The sequence below is a fragment of the Cannabis sativa genome, chromosome 9 (genome assembly GCF_029168945.1).
Source record: "Cannabis sativa cultivar Pink pepper isolate KNU-18-1 chromosome 9, ASM2916894v1, whole genome shotgun sequence".
NCBI classification, from domain to species: domain Eukaryota; kingdom Viridiplantae; phylum Streptophyta; class Magnoliopsida; order Rosales; family Cannabaceae; genus Cannabis; species Cannabis sativa.
Genome location: NC_083609.1, coordinates 51,624,517 through 51,650,803, shown reverse-complemented (window position 1 = coordinate 51,650,803; position 26,287 = coordinate 51,624,517). Strand labels below are relative to the sequence as shown.

At 33.5% G+C, this 26,287-nt stretch overlaps 4 protein-coding genes across 5 annotated transcripts; 1 reads left to right on the top strand and 3 right to left on the bottom strand.

Annotated features, from left to right (window-relative positions):
* Window positions 1-1,941: 1,941 nt before the first annotated feature.
* Window positions 1,942-4,520, bottom strand: LOC115711567 (uncharacterized). The gene is made up of 8 exons (XM_061104122.1): window positions 4,415-4,520; window positions 4,198-4,310; window positions 3,589-4,120; window positions 3,019-3,326; window positions 2,749-2,937; window positions 2,546-2,647; window positions 2,292-2,466; window positions 1,942-2,192 (listed from the first exon to the last, which is right to left on the bottom strand). The coding sequence occupies exons 3-8, from the start codon at window positions 3,709-3,711 to the stop codon at window positions 2,094-2,096; spliced, it is 996 nt and encodes a 331-aa protein (XP_060960105.1). The 5' UTR covers window positions 3,712-4,120; window positions 4,198-4,310; window positions 4,415-4,520; the 3' UTR covers window positions 1,942-2,093.
* An 88-nt stretch (window positions 4,521-4,608) lies between these two features.
* LOC133030971 (uncharacterized) lies at window positions 4,609-7,210 on the bottom strand. 2 transcript variants are annotated; one of them, XR_009684524.1, is made up of 3 exons: window positions 6,400-7,210; window positions 4,783-6,323; window positions 4,609-4,703 (listed from the first exon to the last, which is right to left on the bottom strand). XR_009684524.1 is itself a non-coding variant. In XM_061104121.1 (2 exons), the coding sequence occupies exons 1-2, from the start codon at window positions 7,167-7,169 to the stop codon at window positions 5,516-5,518; spliced, it is 1,578 nt and encodes a 525-aa protein (XP_060960104.1). In that variant the 5' UTR covers window positions 7,170-7,210; the 3' UTR covers window positions 4,720-5,515. The 2 variants fall into 2 exon arrangements, 1 of the variants encoding a protein (XP_060960104.1); XM_061104121.1 differs by lacking the exon at window positions 4,609-4,703 and having other exon boundaries at window positions 4,720-6,323.
* Window positions 7,211-14,328: 7,118 nt separating this feature from the next.
* LOC133031464 (protein FAR1-RELATED SEQUENCE 4-like) lies at window positions 14,329-15,790 on the top strand. The gene is made up of 2 exons (XM_061104966.1): window positions 14,329-15,557; window positions 15,653-15,790. The coding sequence occupies exons 1-2, from the start codon at window positions 14,625-14,627 to the stop codon at window positions 15,788-15,790; spliced, it is 1,071 nt and encodes a 356-aa protein (XP_060960949.1). The 5' UTR covers window positions 14,329-14,624.
* Window positions 15,791-16,652: 862 nt separating this feature from the next.
* Window positions 16,653-21,359, bottom strand: LOC133031463 (uncharacterized). The gene is made up of 8 exons (XM_061104965.1): window positions 20,758-21,359; window positions 19,199-20,065; window positions 18,755-19,075; window positions 18,276-18,656; window positions 17,827-18,170; window positions 17,604-17,730; window positions 16,940-17,460; window positions 16,653-16,854 (listed from the first exon to the last, which is right to left on the bottom strand). Exons 1-8 carry the CDS (start codon window positions 21,019-21,021, stop codon window positions 16,653-16,655), a joined length of 3,027 nt encoding a protein of 1,008 aa, XP_060960948.1. The 5' UTR covers window positions 21,022-21,359.
* Between the last annotated feature and the right edge of the window lie 4,928 nt (window positions 21,360-26,287).

Here is a 26,287-nt window from a genome sequence, read left to right as displayed (position 1 = left end):
TTAGATGTAGAAAAAAAAAAATTTGGATTGAAGCGGCAATAAAAATAACTGATACTCTCCAGAATTTTTATTACATGTCATGTGACGCATGTAATAAAAAAATAGATTTATACAATCGCGATGAAAAAATCATATGTGACAAGCCAACATGCGGCCAAGAAGGATTTCCTACACCACGGTATATTACAAAAAACATATGATGTTATTGAAATTAAGTTAAAATAAAAAAATATACTAACAATCTTATAATGCATTTTACAGTGCTATAGCATATGTTGAACTTGATGACAATACAAAGAGCTTATCTGCTGTCATGTTCACAGATATTGTCGAAAAAATATTTTTCGTGTAATGCTGCCCAACTAATAAACTATACTGCAGAGGTGTAGTTTTTAAAAAATTAAATAATTTTACATGTCTTTCATAAGTTGATTTTTTAATTAAATAAATTATGCACACCATGTCTAATCATCTTAAATGAAAATACATCACTGTTTGCAGGAACACTACCGCTTTGTCGACACTACCATATTCAATTTATCAAAGAAAAAATGGATAATCCAGATATATGCGGACCCGGCTAGAATGAAAAGTTCAAAATACAAAAATTACACTATTGTCTCTATCAAAGAAAATAAAGATTGAAATCCACCAATGACTATCATTAGTTTTCTTATCTACAATTTTTAGACTAATGCTATCTTCAATTATCAACAATTTAGAGATTGATTTTTAATTTTATTTTTATCTTACTCCCATTTAAATAATGTTTCTTTAAGTATTGGAACATCAATTTTTAGTTTATTTTTGGATTAACTTAAGAACATATTTAAATCATTAAACTTTCTTAAACACTAATATATTGCAATCAGTATTCAATAATAATCTCACTTTCAAATAACATAAAAAATACCTAGCATAAAATTTAATATACGTGCCTCGCACGTAATTTTTTGCTAGTATATATATATAAAGGAGAAGTATAATGGCGCTTTAGAATTACTCTAAATGCATTTATTTATTTTCTCCTTAATTCTCTCCTTTTTTTAATTTTTTATATATATAAAGCTATTATGATATTATTATTACTTATACAATTCAATTTTTTTTTAAAATATTATTATTATTATTATTATAAATTAGTTAAAAAATATAAAATCATGCATCAATCGTCTCTTAACCGTATATCTCAAGACTAACTATATAAACCTAAATTACATTCTTCTTTCTAAACTATTTTTCTTTAGGTTTAGCCATTTTAAAATTTTTCTAGACTTCTTTTTTTAGGTTTATGGCATATATATGTTTTTTGACTGTGAGGCATATGGATAGGAGATCAGTTTTATGGACCTGAATTTCTTAAGCTTTCAACAAAGTTGTGACTTGTGAGTTTCCAAATATACAATCTTAGTTTTATTTTAATTATTGTACGTAGTTTGATGAAGTGCATGTGATTTCCTTGGATTCTCTTTTTATCTTCATATTATTTGCTATGAAATATTAAAGAAGAGAGTGTAGTGCCCCGTCTCACTACTACAAAAACACCCTTTAGAGGCGGTTTTTAAGCCCTTTAGGCGTCGGTTTTCGCGAAATTCGCAACCGACGCCTATCAGGGCGACGCTAAAGGGTTTATTTGAACCGACGCCATATATACCCCTATGGCGTCGGTTCTTAGCTAAGAACCGACGCCATAGGGGTACATATGGCGTCGGTTCCTAGCCAATAACCGACGCCATATGTGGCGTAGGAACCGACGCCAAAACTCCTCAGATTTCAGTTTTTTTCATTTTTTTTAATTTAATTATATTATTTTAATTTTATATTTATTAATTTATATACATATTTATTTAATTTAAATTACATATTTATTTAAATTTTAAATTACATATTTATTTAATTTAATTATATATTAATTACATTTTAAATTAAATAGTAATTAAATTTGGGTAAAAACATAATTTGATTTCATAAAAATAATTAAATATTACACAAACATGTAAAATTAGTTAAAAATATTAATAAGTTAATAAATCTAATTACAAGTTAATCTATAAAAATTACATAATGAAGAAAAATTCTTCGACCTTTGAACCTCAATCGTCACCGTGAATCACCGCCATCAATTGTTCGATCCACTTTCGCTGTAGTGGTAAAATTTCTGTTTTTGGATCGTATTGCTTCTTACCCCCAAACTGTTAAAAAAATTAAAAATTTATATTAGTTTATGTATATGTATATTATATATTTGTTATTATAAAATTTATATACTATGATCAATAATTAAAACTTACAGCTTTTTGATCTTCTATGTAACGGTTGGGGTTGGCACGTGCGACGATGTCAGTCATATATTTCAAAACATAAAAACCGCATTCTTGGCTTTTAGGTTGTCTTGGACAGTTTGCTTGTGCAATTCCTTGCCACGGGCCAAGATACTGATGTGCGTCCCCTATATACATGAATGCCCTGTTTGGAAAAATTATATTAGCATTTCAATTCGTTAGTTAATTTAAATTCGTTACATAAGAAGTCATTAAATAATTACCTTCCGATCATTTGTTCTATTTCTTCGGGAATTGGGCGGCCTTTTAGAGGGTTTAAATGGATAATTTTCTTTGGCGCAACCACCACTAGCGTCCAATGCATCCTAGAAAATTATATTGGAATATAAGTAAGATAGTATAAAAATAATTTGAAGACATAATATAGAAATGAACAATTAGCACTAAAGAATTTAATAAAGTTTACCCGATATTCCAAGGAATAAAGAACATTTGGTGGTTGCTGTTCATTAATGATAACCAATTAGCCAATCGTCTTGCCGCATCGTCAAAAGACTGACTCTGTTCTTCATCGCTGATCCCATGCACTGTGAGAAGCTCTGGGTCGTAAAACTTGAAAATTTTTCTCAGACCGTTGATGCTCTCCCATATGTGCCTGCCAAAAAAAAGTGTTAGTGCCTTATAATAATTTAACTATAATTTGATATAAGGTTAATTAGATTAAAGAAGAGTATACATCATTCCAAACAGCATTCCCTGGTTGCCGATGTAGTTACACGTAGCAACCTGCTGCAAATCCTCTCCAGATAAAATGATCTGGGTACGCGGTGCAATGAATCCTCGGGGGACAGAAATTGTGATTATATCACGTTTATCTTTGAGCCTTAGGAATTCATGAATCATCCATTTCAGCGAATTAGGGATCAACGCCATCTTCTCTTCCGTGAACAACTCATCTTCCCGTGCACCACGGCTTTGTGGAGAAAGCATCGGAGCTTTCCCCTTTGACGCATCACGTCTTGAGGGCGGTTGAGCGAGTGGACCCTAAACAAAACAGAACATAATATATATATATCAAATTTTATCTAATTTCTACCGAAATTTCGGCAGCATAACGGTTGTAATTGAATGATCCCAAAAATTTTGAACATGGCTGTATAACGACAAATAACACATATATAACAGTAGTTTGTTCATCCATCCCACCGCAGCACATATATTCGCAGAACCTACTTCACTACGGATGAATATTGAAGATATTCAAACTCCACTAATCATTAATAATTAATTTCAGTTGAGAAGTTACCTCGGTTGTTAAAATTAAGTGTTTAGGCCAAGGAAGGAACATCTGGTACACGTCCCTAACATATCTGAACTCTTCAAGTGGGACTGGGATTTCAGCGTCCTCTTGCAGGATTTCTGAAACCATGATCCGAGCATGTGAATCATCGTAATCCTGGCAGTGAACTTTGACCACACCCACATGCTCGTACAAATACCCTCGGGCCACAATATTGTCGATGTTGTCAGAGCAGAGATGTACTTGCTGAGTAAGGGCCGCTTGGTCATCAAAATTGTATAGGATACCTTGGTCGTTGAGGGAAATGAACTCCTCAGCATAAATTTGTGGTTGTACCTCATCCTGAGGAGCGTATGGTTGTGGAACATACGCCTCACCAGCCACCTCTCCTTCTTCCTCTTGTTCGGCAGCGTTCCTCTGCTGCTTAAGGGATTGGACTTCGGCTTTTAATTGTTCAATCTCCTTCGCTTGCCGAGCCACAACATCAGACACTTCCCTTTTCTTCCTGCCGAACAGTTGAGATGCCCTGGTCAGGAACCTACAAATCATAAAATGCAAATTAGCAACGATTTCATTTGTGTAACTAAATAAATAACATTTGAAGTAATAGCATACCCAGCAGCCCTGACACGTCCAGGATGCTCTGGTGTCCCGAGCGCCTGCGTGAGGATATCGTTTTGGCCCTGGACCTGAAGTTGTCCCTGACTAAGCTTCTCCTCTAATTGAGCCTAATGCACGCATATATTCAAGCAATTAGTATATGAATTATATACACTAACTCTAATTGAATTATATATTCAAGCAATTAGTATATGAATTAATATATACTTACTATCTTCTCGGCAATTTCCTTGTCGTAATCAGTGACAAGTTTTCTACTCTTGGTGCGAGATTTAATCCAAACACGGTGGCGGGGAGGATCTGCAACTTCGAGGTCCTTTTTCTACATAACGTTATAACAATGAAATGAGTACCAATTAAATTGTATAGCACATTATAGCACATTAAATTTTTAGTATTACTTACCACAAACCTTCCCGTACGTTCACCATCCCACTCCGACCACTTCGATGTCTGGATTGAATTTTTGAGGAACGTTCACGTTGCACCTTACTCAATTCCTACAATGCCAAAAAAAATACATTAGATACATGTACTTGTATTTAAGAGTTTATCTTAGTGTTAATATAATTAGCGTACCAGAAATTCAGGAGTTAGTCTACTTTCAACAAATTTGCACCAATCAGCAGCGTCGATCTCCGGGTGCTTTTCAGGGACTTGTGCCAGTCGTCCCAGATCATTCTCTTTCAACGCGGGCATTATGATGTCTTTTGTCATCCTATTCTTGAAGTCTTTCATTAACTTCCCAGCTAGGATGAGACAATCATGTTTGAAGGTGTCCAGCACAATGAACCCCGTCTATTTTGAAGGAAAACAAACACGGTTAGAGTCAACATTTGGAGTAATAGAAAAACAAATCAAAATTCTAACAAATAATAGCTTACCTGAATGTCTTTCCAAACTTTATTTTTCAGAGTCTGGTTGACTTCTTTCCAGTTTTTATAAGCCAACCCTATTGTCTGCCGACATCTGACTCCCAGAGTGGATATGAGCTTCGCGTAGCTTTTTCCACAGTATTGACCTTTATCATTAACTTCGAGGGCCACTCTTTTGCCCTGATCCATTAGTTTGGATATTTCATTCATTTGCGTCGGCCCTCGTGTAGGTATTGTGGTTGGACACTCATTTTCTGCTCCCGAATCAGATCCTGATTCTGAGTTCGCCATGTCTACACCATTAACAAACAAACTTCAAAGTTAGCTACATATATAACAAGTAGTGTATATGAAATATTAAAAGCATAAACAAATTGTTAAGTATTCAGGACCATTCACAACCACAATATAAAGTAAGCTATATATCAAGTTACCAATTAGACACGTTTTCTTTTCTTTTTTTGTTTATGTTTGCCTGAATCACAATTGACCCATATTCCCTCATTGATATCGTTTCTAATGTATTCAGCGTCGTCTTCCTCAATGTTACGATCAATTCCCATGAGTTGCTCATGAATTGGTTGTCCAACAATGAAGTCATCGTAACATAAGTCAGCATTCTCCTCATCCTCTTCAGTCTCTAAGAACCTCCTCTCTGGTGTCGATAAAACAATAGACCATTTATCATTAGCCGGATCAGAAATGTAAAAAACTTGAGCTGCTTGGCTAGCCATGATGAATGGATCATTCTTGCTTCCTCTCTTACTTAAATCAACCAAAGTAAAACCAAGCTCGTCAGTTTTTACTCCAACGTTGTTGTCAACCCAAGAACACTTAAAAAGTGGAATTCGGAACGCAAAATAATTGAGCTCCCATATTTCTTCAATGACCCCGTAATACGTCATAGTACCTAAAACAGGGTTTCTATCTTTTGCACTTGCAAAGTGCATAGTTTCTGCGACGATACGTATACCACTATTTTGAACCTCTCGAGCATCATCTCTTGACTTTGTATGAAAACGTTTACCCCTTACAATGTACGCTTCATGCTTTGCAACCGCAAAAGTTGGTCCAAGGGCAATACGACTCAACACATCAGATACTCCATGATTCGGTTCGTTCAACTTTGCTATAATGGTATTCCTTAACCACCCAATGAAAGTTTGACGATGTTGGTCTGCAACCCATTTTTGTTTATTTTTTTGATTTCTTGGAACCATTGATTGTAACAGCTCCATATGGTCACTGTAAAACAAGTAAGATAAATCAAGTTATTGTTCATCGTGACTTAAGTAATGTTAATCAAACAAAAGGTACTTACGTTATATATGGTTGAACCTCTGCGTTATTGTTCATCACGACTAATTGAGCTTGATCTAGTTCAAGCTTGGACACTGTCACCATTGTCCCTTTGCCCCTTAATCCTCTATCAACATCATCTGGGTCAGTTCTTGGTTTGCTAATTCCTATTGCCTCAACTCCAGCCATGTACTCTGAACAAAATTCCACAGCCTCTTCAGATATGTAGCACTCAACCATACATGCTTCTGGCCGATAGTGGTTACGCACATAACTTTTAAGTACCTTCATATTTCTTTCAAATGGATACATCCATCTCGCCCACACCGGCCCACACAGCCTTGCTTCTCTCACTAGATGAACCATTAAATGGATCATGATGTCGAAAAAAGATGGCGGAAAAAACTTTTCCAGGTTGCACAATGTTTTGACTACATGTTCATGTAATGCATCTAACTTATCCAATTCTAATTCCTTCCCGCACAGCCTATTAAAGAAAATGCAAACATGTGTCAAACACTCTCGAACATTTTTTGGCAAGACTGATCTAATGGCAATTGGAAGTAGATGTTGCATTAACGCATGACAATCATGTGATTTCAGACCCATTAGTTTCAATTCAGTCTCATTCACCAAGTTTTTGATGTTAGACGAGTAACCATCGGGTACTTTCATATTTGCAAGTGATTTGCAAACTGTTTGTTTCTCTTTTTTGGATAAAGTGAAACAAGCAGGAGGCAAATATAAACGTTCACCTTTCTTCTCAGGTGCCAGAGATTGTCGTATACCCATTTCAACGAGATCTAAACGACTATTTACACCGTCCTTAGTTTTGCCGGAATATCAAGTAAGGTACCAATAATACTCTCACACACATTTTTTTCAATATGCATGACATCCAAACAATGTCGAACTAGTAGACTTTTCCAATATGGAAGACGAAAGAAGATTGACTTTCTTTGAAAACAACCATTAGTTTTTTTATTTTTTTGCGTCTTTCCATACTTAAAATCTACAAGTTGAACTTGTTGGAGAATTTGTTCCCCAGACAGTGGCAAAGGAGCCATATCACCCTCTTCAGTACCATCGAATGCTTTCTTCTTCCGTCTATCAGGATGATTTGCAGGCAAGTACCGTCTGTGACCCATATAACACATCTTGTGTCCATTTGCCAAGCGACGAGCCGATGTGTTAGTGCAACAAATCGGACAACCTTCGTAACCTTTTGTGCTTAAGCCTGATAAATTACTATAAGCAGGGAAATCACCGACAGTCCACAACAACACAGCTTTCAGATTAAAAAATTCTTTTTTAAAACCATCATAGACCTGAACCCCGTTCTCATACAATTCTATTAAATCGTCAATCAATGGTTCCAAATATACATCGATATTATGTCCAGGTTGTTGCGGGCCTGATATCATTAAAGAAAGCATGTTAAATTTCCTCTTCATCACTAACCAGGGAGGAAGATTGTACATAACTAGGAAGACAGCCATGAACTATGACGACTACTTAGAGATCTATGTGGATTTACTCCATCCGCGTACGTACCGAGACGAATGTGTCTTGGTTCAGATTTGAATTCAGGGTTTATGTAGTTCACTTTTTTCCAAGCTTGGGAATGCGGGATGTCTAAGTTTTCCATCTTTCACTCTCTTGGTCTCATGCCAAATCAAATTTTCAGAATGTAAAGCACTACGATATAATCGTTTCAGTCGCGGAATCAAAGGCATGTACCACATCACTTTTTGGGGGATAAGTTTCCTATTCTCCTTACTCTTGTTTACTTTATGGCGGGATAAACCGCAAGTCGGGCAATAATTCATGTCTGCATATTCCTTACGATATAAAATGCAATCGTTCGGACATGCATGAATTTTTTCATACTTCAATCCTATAGAATTTAACGTTTTTTTCACTTCATAAGTAGATTCCGGAAAGCAGTTGGCAAATGGTAAGATATCTTTAAAAGCAGCTAAAAATTGAGTAAAACATTTATCGCTCACTCCATTTTCTGCTTTTATGTTGTAAAACTTTACCATTGTTGGTAATCTTAGTTTTTTACAACCATCGAACAGAGGTTTATCAGCATCACTAAGAAAATTATCGAATTTCTCAGGATCATTAAGAAATTCCTCCTGTGCTTCGTTAAGCAAGTCCAATGGATAATCATCCAAATCATTACCCTCGATATCATCTACCCCCCGCTTTCCTAATGGATATGGATCATTAGGTAAATGTTCGCCATGGTAATACCAATTAGTATAACTTCTATTGAAACCTCGTAAATACACATGGTCCTTAATCATTGTAATATTCCCTTTAGATACATTACAACAATCTACACACGGACAATGAATACGATCGTGATTTGTAGAATTCTTTAAGGCAAACTCTAAAAATGCATCGAACCCTACTTGAAATCGCAGTGTGTCTCTCTCCTCACGCATCCATGATTTATCCATAACAAAAATCCTATCCAAAAAAATTCAGTATTTAGTAACTACTTATAGCTAGTTACTAATTACACAATGTAACTAACTAAGTTTCTCACAATTTATTCATATTAATTTATAAATTACTTAAATTCTCGTTTTAGATTAGTTCATATTATTAGGTTGTTTTGTTGATTAGAATGTTATTAAAATGTTAAATATTTCTAATAAATAAAATTGAGGGGAAAAATTTTTGGTAAAGCAATAAAGGTATTAACTAATATTTTCCCCTTTTAATTAACTTTTGCTCTTTATTTTCTTTGAAAAATAAAAATCCACATTGAACCTCTCAAATGAAAGAAAAAAAAAATAAAAAAAGAAGGATTTTATATGTTTATTTTGTTAATTTATTTAGTAACTAATTATATCTAGTTACTAATTACACAATGTAACTAACTAAGTCTCTCACACAATTTATTCATATTAATCTAAAAATTACTCAAATTTTCGTTTTACATTAGTTCATGTTATTAGGTTGTTTAGTTGATTATAATGTTGGTAAAATTAAAAAGTTTTCATAAATGTGAATATTATTATTTTTTATGTGACCTAACTTCTTATTACTATGTTATAATTAACTATATTATGAATGGTTTTAGTAAGATTTATCCTAATTCTACCGAAATTTGGGCAGCATAACGGCTGTAATTGGACGTTCCCAAAAATTTTACAAGTGCCTAAAATAACAAACAAAACAGATAAACAATACAAAATTAATCCACCCATCCGACCGCAGTACATGTATTCGCAGAACCTACTTCACTACGGATGAATATTTAAGATATTCAAACTCAACTAACATGCATTGATAATTAATTATATATTAAGAAAAAGTTAGTAAAAGTATATACCTATAATTGCAAGCCCAAATACGCTACACACAAAATTATGCCGAACCCCTATAATATAAAGAAATACAACGAAATTACAAAATTAATTATTTCATAACTTATAACTAGTTATAAAAAATTGTAACAAGTTACTTAGTTACTAAATTATACATACATATATATAATCAATTATATCTCACACTATTATCTCAAAAAAATAAAATTATATCACACACTAATTCCATTTTAAAATTTTTATTTCTAAACTATACACACACTAATATATACACACAATATATACACACATTTTATACACACATATTCAATAAAATATAAAAATACATATATATACTATATATTGAGGTTTAAATTTTTACCTAATAATCGCAATCCGATGAGCAATTCCGTCAAAACTCCGGGCACTATACACATACAACACAACATTAATATTACTAACAAAATTAAAAAACCCAAAAAATAATTTACAAAAACCAAAAATAAAACAATGTACATTATAAAAATGAATTGAAACTACATTTATACCTTAAAGGAGGATGAGATACAATTTTTTCTCAACAAAAAATGGTGGCCGGAGTTATATATACCCACTATTTTTGTATAGGTTCGGATGACAGTTATATAGGGAAAAAAATCAAAACTTTTTGGGTGTATAGGATTAAGTATCGAAAATAGAAGATTTTGCAACAGAAATGGGCTAAAATGGTTGAGATATGGAGGAGAAAATGGCTGGCGGAGGGGTGGTTGGCGAGGGTTTTCTCTTCTCTCTGTGGTGGCTGAGCTCTCTGGTTTTCGCGTGAGGGGAAATGAGGAAGACGAACATAGGGTTTGTTTATATAACCCTATGCCGTCGGTTATTATAGAATAACCGACGGCATAGGGTACACGTGTCAAATTTCACGTGTACTCTATGCCGTCGGTTATTATATACCAACCGACGGCATAGGGTTATTTAATAAAACCCTATGTCGTTTATTTCCAAACCGCCTCTAAATGTGATACCCCAATTTTATACTTACGGTTTTTATAAAAAAACCGCCTCTAAAGGTAAATTTTCAATAGGCGGGTATTTTCAGACCCTTTAGCTTTCCTTTTTATAAAATGGGTTAAAAAAAGGGAAGCTAAAGGCCCATATTGTAGTAGTGTCTAAATATTTAATGTATTACGTCTCTTTTATGAAGTCTATTTATATAATATGCCAAATATCATATACTTTTTTTTTTTGTGGTTGAAGATGCATGATAAATGAGTTTAAAGGTCATGTTATTGTTCTTCAATCACTCAAATCTTCTTGCTTTTTTATTTTAATAAAATAAATAGCTTTGGTTATATAAATATATATTGATAATTTTACCCCTCAAAAAAAATATATTGATAATTTTAAATATGTATTCCTAAATATATGATATAGTTAGTTTTATGTGGTTTTTCTATACTTAATTTTTCCATTCACAAATGAATTTATTTATCTCAAGCATTAATGACAAATCTATGTATACAAACCTATGTATGCAAGTGTTAACGAGCTTATTAGAAAGTTATATTGAGATTTTATACACGTATAACATTGATTCTCATAATTTTTTTTTTTAATTATGTGTGCTCAGTTTGCAACAATTATAAATCTCTACAAATTAATCCTTCTTTTTATATAAAAAAAAAAGAGTAAATATTATATTTTAGATTTTGTGTTTTAAAAAATAGGGTCTTTATTTTATCATTTGATAAAAAAGAGAGTAACTTTTGTAAAATTGTCTAAAATAGTATTACCTTATTAAAAAGTAAACTCTATAACATGGCTGATATTTTTTAAAAACAAATTATTATTATTATTATTATTATTATTATTATTATTATTATTATTATTATTGTGATTATTATATAATAACAACAACCTGGGCTGATTTTTTTCTAAAAATCTATCTAAACAAAAAAGAAAGAAAGAAAGAAAAACAATATTTATATAATAATGTCTTTATATGCATAACAAACTATAAAAATGATCACCATAAAAGTAATTATTTTGTGAGGTCCATATAAATAAATTAATAATTAAACAAAAAAACTTAAATATCTACAACTAATTTTTCAAAATCAATTAACTATTCATTTTTCAATTTATAATTATTGTTTACTATAATTTTGAATATAGTGATGAGTAATGACAATGAATACGAATACGAATATAGAACTATAAATGATATGCGAAGATGATAACTTTTTTGAATTTAGTAGTGATTATAAATGAGATACGCAGTAATGACAACTTTGAATAGAGTAATAACTATATACAGTGGTGATAATGACTTTGAATATAACGATAACTACAAATGAAGTATAGTGATAACAATTTTAATTTTTTTTTGTATTCCAATTTACATAGCTAAATATAGTTTTTTCCTTAATTATATTATAATTTCATTAATTGCACCACATAAATTTTATACTTTATAGTTTTCAACACATTTCTAATAAATCACATCTAAGAATACTGATTTTTTATTACAATTTGTTTGGTATCTTTTTTTAATTGTAAATTAAGGTAAGGAAAATAAAAAATTATTAAAGTGAACTGGATTTAATATATATTAATTAAAATTATTTATGATAATTATTTAAATTTCACAATAAAAGTCTATTAAAAATATTTAAATAATTTCTACTAATCTCATATTTATTTCAATTATAAAATCAATATATTCTATTTTTGTAAAACTTATTCTATAAATGAATCTAAACTTTAAATACTACCAGAAAAATTTTAAATTTGATTTTTATTTTATCCTTTCAAAATTTTATACGACTTTATTTATGGGAAAAAAACAGGAATATTCTAAAAAGGGAAAAATATTACAACAATACTGTGGGCCGGCCCAATGAACATTTGTACAGCCCAAAAGGAAAATATTACAAAAATACCACTTGCCCTTACCTTCAGCCGCACGTCACAAACGGAGAGGATGAATGAAGCTCCATCGATGCAGTCGGCCACGCAACCATAATGAAACCAGATCGAACGTAAAACAGCTGTAAATCCCGTCGAATTTCAATAGGAAACGATCAAATCCAACGATCTAAACATAAATTTTTTAAAAAAAAGAGCAGGACAACCGTGGAGAAACTGAAATTCAACATTTGATTTCGGTTTTTATAGTGCAATATCACTCAAACGATCGTCGAAAATTCAGATTGAAGCAATGTAAATCTGTATTGAACAGATCTGGAGCTCCCCCTCAAATCCAAAAAAAAGGTATGAACTGAATTTTTTTTTCAACAATGATACACAGCATTTTTAGTTGCATTCTGGTTGATTCAATGTTGTGCAACAGGCAATTCATATGGTAAAACCAATAAACAAGAACTGATTCTGATTAAGGAAACAAGGGATACTAATAACTTTTTTTTAATTTTTTTTGCGTTGGCTTACAGTTGCATTATCGTTTGAAAATGGTTTAGAAATCATGAAGAAGGGTTATATGACAAGTACCAAGAGCTAGCATATATACAAGGTAAGATGTATGTTAATGGTAGCAAATTAGTTTTATAATAGTTGTAAATCGATCTGATTCGAATAAACATGATGAAAAATGACAATGCGTAATAACTATGTAATTTTGGGGATATAATTGTGGTTTTTCAGTTGGTTTACAGTTGCATAATCATTTAATAATAGTTTCATTACGTTTTTTGCAGGAATTTATTGTGGAAAAGATAGAGGACAGAACAGTTTGAGAAATTGTTAGTTTCCCAAAATTTAAATGAAGTTTCTTAATAGTTTTATTCTCGTTTCTTTGTAGTTTATTAACAACCAAAAAAATGGCAAAATCAGGAATCAGGACAGGAAATACAATGCTTGAACAAAGGAACAGAGATAGAAGTAAGTTTGTACTCTATTTCATAACATAATAAAACCAGTTTTAAAATTCGTTGCCTCGGACTAATAACCATTGCAAAACACAGGAAAGGAAAGACATTCCATTCCTAGTCTTCTACAATGGAAAATTCGATGATCGAATGAATTATGAAAATTATGAAGCCAGTGGACACTACATTTCTGCCAATTGTAACTATGAAAGATTTGCAACAGAAACTCAAAGATGCCCTGGAATGCAACCAAGAAAACACTGTTTTGCAACTGAAATATCAAGTGAAGGAAGGATACCAACCATTGAGGATAAAGGATGATCAAAGCCTGCATTTCTACATACAACTCAAACTGAAAGACCCCGACTTCACAACATACCCAATGTGTGTGAATGTCATCAACAACCCAACAACAACCATCGATGCAACATTCTTTGGAAATGACAATTCATTAATTACACATAGAAGCGCCTTCCAACCAATCGAATACAATGCAGCAACAACAGAAGACTCAACAAATCAACAACATATAATTGAAGCAAGAGTACTGGAATTTGGGGAAGAAAGTTTTGACTTCATGGACTATGCAAAACTTGTGGCAGAGGAAATGGTTGAGCAATTGGAAAACAACAAAAAAGGAACCGTAAATCACAGATTATGACGAACTACTAATCACGGATCCGCATCATCCAAATAGAAGAAGCACAAATATACAAAGACAAAGAAACACCGCGAGTGTGCTTGGTTTCTATGCAATTAGGAACAACTTCCAATTCAGAGTTAAAAAATCATGTGCAAGAACATACAAGATTTGTTGTTTGGATCCAAAATGCAAGTGGGCACTAACAGCATCCAGAAACGGGCCAACAAAGTCATTCATCATTCGAAAGTACGACAGAAAGGTGATACACACTTGTGATCTAAACATCAGATTTGCCGACAAGAGACAAGCTACAACGAAATTGATTGGAAACTACATCAAGCCACGGTTCACCAACATAAAAACAACTCAAACGCCACAAGACATCAGAGGAGAAATGAAACACAAGTATGGGGTCAGAATGAACTACATGAAAGCATGGAGAAGCAAAGAGCACGCGCAAGAAGAATTACGAGGAAAAGCCAACGAATCATACAGGTTGCTGCCCGGTTTTTTGCACATGTTGCAAAAAACTAATCCCGGAACAATAGTGCACATGGAAACAGAGGATGACAACAGCTTCAAGTACTTGTTTGTCGCACTGGATGCATCAATAAAAGGATGGAAGAAATGCAAACCTATAATAGTTGTTGACGGAACTTTCCTTAAATCAACATATGGAGGTACACTGCTCTCTGCTTGTACACAGGATGCAAATGGGCACATTTTTCCACTAGCTTTTTCTGTTGTGGATTCAGAAAACAACAACTCATGGCAATGGTTTTTCACAAAAGTGAGAGAAACATATGGGATTAGAGAGGATCAGTGCTTGATCTCAGATAGACATGAGAGCATAAGTAAGGCAGCTTGTCAAGTATTTCCAGAAATCACACATTGCTATTGTGTATACCACCTGTTAAGCAACCTAAAAGCAACCTTCAAGAAGAATGCAAGCAAGCTGGATAAACCATTCTTCGCTGCAGCCAGAGCATACACAGAGAGGAAATTTGAATACCATATGAGCGAGTTGGACAGCTTGGACATCCGTGTAAGACCATATTTACAACAAGTTGGATACCACAAATGGTCAAGATACCACTGCAAAAACAACAGGTATTCAACTATGACTTCAAACATTGCTAAATCTCTAAATGCAGCAAACTTGGCAGCTAGAGAGCTACCAATCACAACACTGATGGAGTCATTGAGAGCATTGATTCAACAATGGACATACACAAACAGGAAAAAAGCACAGAAAACAACAACATTTTTAACACCTACAGCAGAAAAGAAATTAGTCGACAACTTTGTGGAATCATTGACAGAAAATGTAATGACATGTTAAATATTTTAGTTGCATTTTAGTTTCTTTATAGTTTGTTTTTCGTTGTTATACATATTAACAGTTTTACACTTAATCCGCAGGTAAAACCAATAAACGAGACCATGTTCGAAGTCATTGAACTAACCAGATCATGGGTCATCAACCTCAAGGAGAAAACATGCGGTTGCAACGATTCCAACTTGATGAGTTACCGTGTGCTCATGCGCTTGCTGTTATAAAAGAGATGAACTTGAATGTTTACAACTACTGTTCGGGTTATTACACCACGCGAACATGGCTTGAAACATACAGCGGCTCAACATATCCGGTACACAATCACACAACTTGGGATGTGCCACAAAACATAAAAGATATCATTGTTCTGCCACCAAACCAAAAAATAAGATCTGGAAGACCAAGGAAACGAAGGTTTTTATCTGAATGGGATACAAAAAAACATAACAGGTGCGGCAAATGTGGACAACACGGACACAATCGAAAGACATGCAACAATCAAGCAATAAAATAGATACATATGAAATATTTGAATTGTTTAATTTTGTGTGCAAATTCAAACAGGTTGATCTGTGATGCTCTAAATACATGGGATTTCATTTTTATGAAATTTGAAACAGTTTTTTAATAGTTTCAAAATCGTTTTGTTACAGTTGCGACCCTTTGTAAAATATTAAGTACCGGAATGACTTATTCTTTACAGTTTTAAAGGCAGTCAGTCAATAATTGATAAAACATAACTTGAATAAGGGAAAAGAGTTAATGGAATACGAAGAATAAATATACATTCATAGCACTATTTAGGAAAAATGAAAACATAGTTTGTATTTAGTTGGTTAATAGTTTCTCCATAGTTGTGCGACCGTATATAAGAACTTGAACAATTAAAAAAATACACAACTTTGGGAAATACAAACCTATACAATAAAGATATTATAAGGAGTGAATGTCAAATATCCTAAAAGTTTTAAACCAGCTACATAGTATAAAATCAAATATAATACCTACATTGAAACAACAACACTAAAACTTGTCAAGTAAATAGATTCAACAAATAACATAATAGAGCCACCAAATTAAAAGATCCTATTTCTTCAATTTAGATGCCTTAGAAGACTTGGTTTGCTTCTCATCCTCGCTGTCAATACTTTCGTCAATTTTCCTTTGTCCGTACGAGTAGAAAAGTGAAGCAAGTCGGGTTCGATAAACTTCGATGTCAAAGTCTGCAGGGACATCCTTTCCGTGTATAAAGAATTCAGCAAAGGCAGCAACATATGCTCCACAATCACTGTTAAAAAACATAGAGAAAAAATAAACAGATTAGAAACTAAAAAACAACATAAAAAAAGAAACTTAAAAGAAACAACTTTCACTTCTTCTGCAAAGGACGCTTGAGACCCGCACTAAGCTCCACGATTCTGAATGGAGCTGTAGGGTCAGAAACTGAGGCAGGAACTTGTGCTCTATTCTTCCAGAACCCAAGTAAATCGAAAAACAAAGGCAGCAACACGGAATAAGCCTTCATCGCATTCCTAGCTGCGGCATTCATCTTCGCGGTTCTCAAAGAATTGTACAGAAATAACGTCCTTTCGTGCACGTCAAGACGCCCAAAAACCCAATGACTTTCCCTTCTTAAATTGATGATGAAAAGCACGTGATCGGCTTCATACCAAGGCTTGGAACAGGGAATGCGCATACCTCGGATGTAATGCGCAATTGGGTGGGCAGCGTGAATGTGTGACATCTTAGTCTTCATTGACTTGGCCTTGTTAAATTTGTGGTACAATGCTTGGATGGAATCATCAAAAAGACAATCAGTAGTTGCGAAATTCAACGTCACAGCGGAAGAATACTTACCTTTTTTCCGAAGGTAATAGAATATGGTGTTCATATGCTGAGAAAAAAAAACAACACAGAAACACAAATGAAAAGGTTTAACAACTGTAAAAAACTGAAATGTAGTATCAAAACTAAAAAACATTTATAAAGAAACTAAAAACAAACTACCATAAGTACAATATAAATTGGAAACTTTACCGAGTCGTTCATAAACATGTCGCATGTGGCCAAATGGTAAAACCAAGTTTTATCCTCAACATAATCAACACCTAGCCTAAAACCCGGGGTAAATTTCTTTGCGCCGTCTTCATAACAATTATAATGCCTACAACAACAAAAAAACAGCAAAAAAATAGCATTAAAACAGGAATAAAACTGGAAAAAAAATAATACAAAAACAGATTTAATAAAAAACAGTCACCTGGGATGTTTAAGCAATCCTTCACCAATCCAAGAGTCAAATTTTGCCTCAATCTCGGTAGATACGGGATCAGCAAAAGCATCATTAAGAGCATAAAGGCCCTTCACATAAGTCACCATTTTGAAATCCCTATCATCCCCAGCTGATTGAGAACCTGAGGACATAAGCTCCATTGGAGTGCTCCCAACATCAGCAGACCCGAAATCAACAAATGGAGATTTCAAGGCCGGAGCACGCTTCCTCTTATCCAACAGAGGTGTATCAGAGACAGTATCCTCAGTTTCTTCATCAGTATGAAGGGCATCTGACTTTTCACCAACAACATCTGGATTGGGTGCGGGGACCTAAAAAATAAAGAATGCATTAAAACAGTTGCAAAACATACTAGAAACTAATGAGCAACCAAAAAGAAACCTAGTTTTTTTGAAAACAATTAAAAGTAAACTTACATTGATTTTAGCAACAGCCTCCAAGCCAGCCAACACAACTTGATCATCATCTATTACAAGCTGGCTCAACCCATCAAAGAAATCGTCCCCCTTCAATCGAGACTCATCGCCCTTCGGCTTCTCAACATCCTTAACATTTTTATCACTCCCTCCAACATCCTCAGAAGGATTCACATCAGCAGAAGGAACAGCAGTAACAGCCTTGTCAGCATCATCAGCATCCCCACCAACTTTAACCAACTCACCACCATCGTCGGAGTCGGAATCAATATTTTCTGGATCAGGCAATTGCTTCTCATCATCCTCGGCATCATCATCATCATCATCATCATCAGCATCATCATCAGAATCTTGAGTTACTAATTCATCCGATGACTTTCCCTGTATCAACCAACATAAATGAAACTTAAATAAAACAGTAAAGAAACTATACAAAAAAAAATATAAAAAAACCTAAACAATAAAATAAGAATAAATACCTCGTCAGAAGGACGACGATGAATGGCATTAACCTTCTCTTGGATATCCTTAATTACAGTCATTACGGATTTGAAATTAAAATCAACAAAACACCTCAACGAAATGAAGTCCTCGGCCAATGATGATTGATTCGAACTGAGCATCTCCAGCTTAGATTTCATCCAATCAATATCTGCTGAATCAGACTTCTTTGAAGATGAGCCACCCTCGAAGGATTGCTTCGCTACACCACGTTCATCAATAGATTCATCGAGAAATAGACCGTCAAGTTGAAGCTGCTGCCTCTCTTCATCAGTAGGACGCATGTTTTTTATCTTCAACTGAACAGCATAATCAAACATAATATGAAAAAAAAATTAAAACAATTGGAAAAACCAAAAAACAACAACATATATAAAACTGAAAAGAAACAGGAAAAAAACAGTAAAGAAACTGTAAAGTACCTTCTCCAAAGGTAAATCAAAAATCTTGCCCTTCAAGTCTCGAAGGGTTGGATTTTTGGTGACGATGGTGTTGCTCCAGTTCAGAATCCTGAGAATAGAAGATGAAACTCTCTTACAGAAAGAGTTCACCATTGCAGGACAGCATTCATAAAACCAAACAGTGAAAACCCAAGGACATCCCAATGCCCTATACCAGCCATCATATTGGCCTCCCTTCTCTGCCTTTCTATTTTTCATAATGATCCCATGCTCAATCCTACCTTTGAATGAGTCAATTGTCAATTCAAATGATTCCCTACCCCAACAATACTCATCCCACCGACCGCTATCAACTACATCTAGAACAAACCTAGACACTTCTTTGTCAGGAGTATTGCTAAGAAGAAAACACTGAATGAAATACAAAACAGCCATTTTCAAACCAATAGACTCATCCAAACCCCACCGACTACCCAAAAAAGCATCCTCGATGGCTTTGTTGTCAATAGTTTTTACACCACGGAAACATGTTTCTACCAATTGATTTGTTTCCTGTGAAAACAACAACTTGTTGCAATCACCGAAACAATCTAAACCAGAAATCAGGTAAAATTCTTCGGCACTAAACCGTATGCAACGGCCAGCAACCTTAGCCCAAAACTCCTTAGGATTAGGCTGTAAAACTTCCCTTAGTAATAAACTATGAACGACTTGTGGATGAAAAACAAACTCAGGCATATCCAGAAAATGCCCAAACTGAGTTTGACGAAACAAAGAAAGCAAATTAACAGATAAAGTGTTTTTAATATTATTTATCACAGAATAAACACTGGTGCATACACACTTAGATCTGTAAAAATCAGAAGGACTAAATTTACAGTCCCAAACCTGCAACATAACAAAAAAGGGCCAAGATAAATTATAAATCCTGAATAAAACAGTATGAAAACTGTAATACAACTACAAACAAACTAAAAACAAACTATCAATGGCAAACAACTACACAGAAAATAACAGCAAAGACCTTAAATCGTTTGGAAACATAAAAAAAACAGTAAACAACTAACCCTAAAAGAAATCGAAAAATGCAGTATAAAAAGAACAACAAAACTATATTAAAACAACAAACAAACTAAAAAACATATACAACTATAGAAAAATATAGAGCAAAGATTTGAAAATCGTTTTGAAATCTAAAATATAACAGCAAACAACTAAACCTAATGAAAATCGAAAACACATCAAAACATACCAAAAGAATAAAACTATTAAAAAACTGAAAAGAAACTACCGAAGAATGATTGAAAACACCAAAAACGAAAACAAAACACATAACCTGTAAGCACAAAAAAACACTGAAAATAAAGAAAACAAAACAAAATTAAAGAACAACACCCAGACCAGAATCAAATGAAATGATCAAAAGCAACAATAAATAACTAAAAAATTTAAAAACATAAAACAAAATGCGCAAATGAAACCCTAAAATCACACAAAGCATAATGAACATGAAAACGCCAAAATCTGGGTAAAGCATAAATGGAAGAAAGGGGGAAACGAAAATAAAACTAAAAACCAACCTCAGTCCGATCTTCAGCATGTGTAATAGATTTTTGAAATTTTTTCCCAGAAATTTCTGGAAGCGTGGGCTCCTCCAAGTTCAGCTTCGATTTCTTCGAAGAATGGGGTCTCACACGCTTCGGCATGGGAGCTTCAAAATCAGAATCAAAATCATCAATGATTGGGCGTTTACCCTTGGATTTGTTGGCCAAAGATTTCTTGCCCATTTTTGATTTCTTTTTGAGAACTGGAGAAGGGGATGAAGATGACCGAGTGATTGCCATGGTATAAATAAGATTGAAAAAAAATGAAACAGAGAGGGAAAAACAGTTGCTAAATCGTGGGCTAAGAGGAAGTTGAAAATTCGTGGATGAACCAAAAATAAGAGGGAAAAACGTGATAAATTATGGGTGGTTAATGGAGGTTACTTGAATTCAAAATGAACTTAGAGAACAGAAATGAAGAATAGAAAATGAAATGAAAACAAAATGAAAAAAGAGAGGGAAGAGAGTATGATTTGATTGATGATGCATGGGGAGAGCACACGTGTATGCATGGTATGATGAGTAAGTGGTAAATGTGTAATAAAAATAAGTTTGTAAGTAGAAATGTAGTAATAGGCGTGTGAGGGTGATTATGTAATAAAGTGTGTAAAAGGATTTTTCATGTAAAAATTTCTTTATTTATTAATAATAACTCAATAAAATAAAACAAAATATTTAAACTATAACACGAAATTAAATATTTAAAACCAACCGCACGAAGGGCGGCTATATTGCCTAGTTAAGTTAATAAATGTCCATTTTTTAAAAAAAATTAACAAAATGTCCATTCAGTTAAAAATTTGATGATAAAATTACAATTATAACCTTGAATAATTAAATGTTTTGTATATTTATTTTGCACAATAGTATATCGTTTTTATGTGCAATAATATATTAAAAAAACTTGAAAGATAATATATATATATATTTTGAAATAACTGAAAGGTAGTATATTAGTTTAAGATTGTAATATATTATTTTAATGTGCTATGGTATATAATGAACGAACGACGGAAATTAAAAAATGTGGAATATTAGTTTAAATTTGAGGTATAGATGTATTTCACTTTAGAAATATTGTCTTTATGTTCATTAGTATATCATGAAGGAAAGAAAAAGAAAGAAAAACATGTGGAATATTAAATTAAGTTTTTGGTATATATATATATATATATTTTTTCTAATATACTGGTGGTATATTAATTATTCACTATAGTATTTATGCTTATGATTGCAAAATATAGTTTTTATATGCTATTTTATATCGTGGAAAAAAAATCATTTAATAGTATATTAGTTTAAGTTTATGGTATATTTATATTGGTCAAAGGTATATCGTTTGTATGTGATATGTATATCGTGAAGGATAGAAAGAAAAAACTATTAAATATTAATTTAAGTATGAGGTATAGTTATATTTGACTGAGATATATTGATTTTATGTCCATTGGTATTTCATGAAGGAAAGAACAAGAAAAAAAAAACTTGTGAAATATTAAATTAAGTTTTTAGTATATTTTTTTTTTCACTATGCTGGTGGTATATTAATTTTTTACTATGGTATATTTGCTTATGATTGTGGTATAAGTTTTTGTATGCTATTGTATATTGTAGAAAACAATTCATTTAATAGTATATTAGTTTAAGTTTGTGATATATGTATATTAGTTTAAGGTATATTGTTTGTATATTATACGATATATTAATAAAAAAAACTAATTATATGCTTGAATAACATATTAGACAGCAACAACAATAGCAAAATCTAAAAGAATAAAACGTATAGTACATTTTATACAATGAAAAAATAGTTGACAAAAATTCAGTAGAGAGGTTTTGATCTATTGTTTTTCATAATTTCTATTAAAGGAATAAAACATATAATACCTTTTATATAATGAAGAGGGTATTTTAGGTATTAAAAAGTAAAAAAAGACATTTGCTTTATTATTTTAAAAGGGGGACATTAATTATCTATAAAGTTAGAAATAGGGCCATTCTTTCATTTCTCATCTTAAATCTGGGCAGTCCTGTTGCTGTTTCACTTTCATTGTTTGTTAAGTTAGTTTGCCCAGTGTTAGCAACCAAACGATATTGCATAAAAAAAACTGCAATTGTATTAAGAGATTTTAAAATTGTAAAAAATACACCATAAAAATATAATATGGTGCAGTGCGATTTTAACAGTTTACACTATCATTATTATCAAATATTATAATAAAAATTCAAAAATCAATCTAATAAATTTTTAACAATACAAAAGAAAAAATAATTAAAATTTTAACAACATAACTGTTCACGGTCAGAACTCGTTAACGATATAGATAACTATTTCAACTAATAATATTGATAAACTTTAATGGAACTTTGACTTTAATGCCAAGAAAAGAATTTAGAATCTTTAAAGTGTTTGAAAGTTGTATCTCATAAATTTTCTTTCAATGATACAAGTTTTTCCCTCTAGAAAATCCCCCTACAATGGATGGGAGAGTCTAATTTATAGCCAGCTCCTTTTCTTTACCCCTTCAGGTTCCCCCATGCACCCTATGACCAGTTGCTTTCACCTATTATTACATTGTCCCCTAATCAACCTGCTGTGTCTAGAATCCTAAATTACACTAAAAAAGCTCCTTTCATTTTGTACCTCGAATGAACCAAAATTTGTTCTTGTTATATAAGCAAGTTGAACTGTCGTTATCCCCCTGACACCTTCTCAGTAATTCTGCCGATGTCAGAGAGGAAAGGCAGATGGGCGGAGCCCTGAGACTGTGTACACGGGTGCAGGGCTGGCTAGGCGCGCGGGCAGGCTGGGTGCGGGCATGCTAACTAGCCAGCTAGCTGCTGGGCGAGTAGGTTAGTTGGAAATTTAATTTGGCCTGTAATGCCGGGCGGCGGGGCCCCGCTTTTGCCCTCTGTGCGGAAGCTGAGCGCGGAGTAGGCCAGGCCCCGGGCACGTGAGCAGGCTATCCGCAGGATGGTTGGGCGCGCGGGTAGCATGGAGCTCCCCTTTGCGAACTTTTCAGGCATAACACTAATGACTCTAAATATTACACTTAGTAATCTTTTGGGGTCAACACTTGCCCCCTAGTCTATAAGAATTCTTTAAGTGTTCTTGTAGACTAAGTTTGACGAGCTTTTATCTTGACGACTTAATTTTTCCTCTCTTCTTCCTTTTGTTACCCTTCGCGAGTGGCGTAGGCCTTATGATTTATCTTAGCCCCTTTTGAAGTTTGTGTTTACCGTAATGAAGGAGTTTTAGCTCGTTGAGCTTTCTCAACCTTTTATGGGTCACTCGTCGGGTATAAGGGAGCTTATGTCTCCTTAGGTCACATATGACCTTTTTATAAATTTAAGACCGTATTGGGAGAACTTGTGGCTTTTTATGTAGCGTTCATCCCTTTACGTTGCATTTGTGGTACTTAGAGCACATTTCGAGTGTTAGAAGATCGGTACTCCTTTTAGAGAGGCGTCCCTCTCAGAGTCGTATCCGATTCTTCTTTTCCTTTTAATATTTTAAGGGAGATGATGGTTCCATGAACCGACTCGACCTTTTGTTTTCAATGTTTTTAATGAGAATGATGGTTCCATGAACCGACTCAACCTTTTGTTGTTGACATGTTTAAGGGAGATGATGGTTCCGTGAATTGACTCGACCTTTTGCTTATTTAACTTTTATTCGTTTCCTTGCACATGCTTCAGGGCTAACTTTGAAGAGGCTCCTCCTCATCATTGTGAGGGCCCTTTCTTGTTGAACTACCTTCAGGCTTGTACTCTCTTCCTTGACCGTTGGGTGTAGTCCATCCTTGCAGTCCTAAGAGTTTTTTTTTTTATTTTTTTTTTTTTTGTTGCTAGGAGCACTTTCCTATTGAAAATATTTTATCAGGATCTAGATTTACTAACAAGTATGTTCCATTAACATCATAATATGAATTTCTAATACAATGAAATAAACACATAAGGGTTTAAGAAAAACCTTACATTGGTTGCAGCAGAATATAATGACTCCTTCCGTTCAGATATCTAGCCCTTGATTCCTTTCTGTAGCAAAGCATTATCAAGATCTGAACCTAGATCTCTTTCTCTCCTTCTTGAGCCCGATTCTCCTTCCGTGCTTATGGAACTATATTATTATATAGTATGCCTGTGTTATCTTTTTCAAGTGTGTTCTGACATGTTGGCGCGGTATAGTCACAACTCGGTATTTCGGGCCCAAAATGCAATTTGTATTTTTTATTACTGGCATTTTATTTATTAACGAGAAATCTGAAAATTAGTTTAGTTTAAATTTTTGTGAAATGACTTAAATGCCCTTAAGTGTTTATGTTTGTGCATTTTGGCCCTAGGGGCAAAATGGTCTTTTTGACCCTTGAATTATGTTTAATAAAAGAAATAATTTTTTTAGAAATTGAAAGGAATTTTCTGATTTTTGCCTCCCCCTTACCCGAACGCGCTCTCTCTCTCTCTCTCTCTCTCTCTCTCTCTCTCTCTCTCTCTCTCTCTCTCTCTCTCTCTCTCTCTCTCTCTCTCTCTCTCTCTCTCTCTCTCTCTCTCTAAACCTAGTTCAAAATTGAGAAAAATTGCTTGGGAGCTTGCTTAAATCAGGCTTGATTGTTGTGAAGTTGTTTTTGGAGGCTTGGAGCTTGAGTGTGAAGGAATTGAGGCAGTTTTTACAGCTTTAATTTTGGTTGTTGTTGTTGAATTTAATGGTTGAATTCATGAAATAGGTATATGATAATCTTGAGTTGCATGTGGATGTTCTGTTGTTGATTTAAGCATATTTGCTTTTGAACTACTTTTAGGTCAGGGTAATACGTACATTTTGGGAACACGGTAGTGCAATTGAGTGGGAGCGCTAGCATAAACATGGAATCTATAGCTTCTATCTGGCGAATAGTAAGCAAAGGATGATCTCCTTCGAGCTTGACCAAACGAACATAAATGGTGGAGTACTCATTTCACATAAGCTGAAATATCATTTGTACGGGGTCAAGTGTTTTAAGGATAAAATACATTGTAGGGTGTAACGGTAATTTAATCCCTTTACAGTGTAGATCATTCATATAGAGGATCAGTGATCAAATTAGGATTATAACAATGGATAACTAATGATGTGTCTATATGGTGGAACATATAGAGCATTCTATATAACTGAGAGTGCAATTCTAAGTTCTATGCGTGGATTCAACGAAGAATTAATAAGTAAGTGAATTTTAGTAATAAATTCTTGATCTGCTTATTGGAAGCTCGGTTATATAGACCCATGGTCCCCGCACTAGTTGAGATAATATTGCTTGTAAGACTCATATAATTGGTTTTGATTAATCAATTATAATTCTCAAATTAGACTATGTCTATTTGTGAATATTCACTAAGTAAGGGCGAAATTGTAAAGAAAGAGTTTATAGGGGCATATTTGTTAATTATGATACTTTGTATGGTTTAATTAATAAATATGATAAATGACAATATTATTTAATAATTATTTATAGTTATTAAATAGTTAGAA

What these genes read in the sequence shown, in the direction of transcription:
- LOC115711567 (XM_061104122.1), bottom strand. Translation starts at nt 3,711, where the DNA reads ATGGTTTCAGAAATCCTGCAAGAGGACGCTGAAATCCCAGTCCCACTT. An exon ending in GGAATGCTGTTTGGAATGAT is followed by an intron (nt 2,938 to 3,018) that starts GTATACTCTTCT and finishes TTTTTTTGGCAG; the next exon opens with GCACATATGGGAGAGCATCA. An exon ending in TTTATTCCTTGGAATATCGG is followed by an intron (nt 2,648 to 2,748) that starts GTAAACTTTATT and finishes ATAATTTTCTAG; the next exon opens with GATGCATTGGACGCTAGTGG.
- LOC133030971 (XM_061104121.1), bottom strand. Translation starts at nt 7,169, where the DNA reads ATGGGTATACGACAATCTCTGGCACCTGAGAAGAAAGGTGAACGTTTA. An exon ending in GAGGTTCAACCATATATAAC is followed by an intron (nt 6,324 to 6,399) that starts GTAAGTACCTTT and finishes CTTGTTTTACAG; the next exon opens with TGACCATATGGAGCTGTTAC.
- LOC133031464 (XM_061104966.1), top strand. Translation starts at nt 14,625, where the DNA reads ATGAAACACAAGTATGGGGTCAGAATGAACTACATGAAAGCATGGAGA. An exon ending in TGGAATCATTGACAGAAAAT is followed by an intron (nt 15,558 to 15,652) that starts GTAATGACATGT and finishes CTTAATCCGCAG; the next exon opens with GTAAAACCAATAAACGAGAC.
- LOC133031463 (XM_061104965.1), bottom strand. Translation starts at nt 21,021, where the DNA reads ATGGCAATCACTCGGTCATCTTCATCCCCTTCTCCAGTTCTCAAAAAG. An exon ending in ACATGTTTATGAACGACTCG is followed by an intron (nt 17,461 to 17,603) that starts GTAAAGTTTCCA and finishes TTTTTTTCTCAG; the next exon opens with CATATGAACACCATATTCTA. An exon ending in AAGCGTCCTTTGCAGAAGAA is followed by an intron (nt 16,855 to 16,939) that starts GTGAAAGTTGTT and finishes GTTTTTTAACAG; the next exon opens with TGATTGTGGAGCATATGTTG.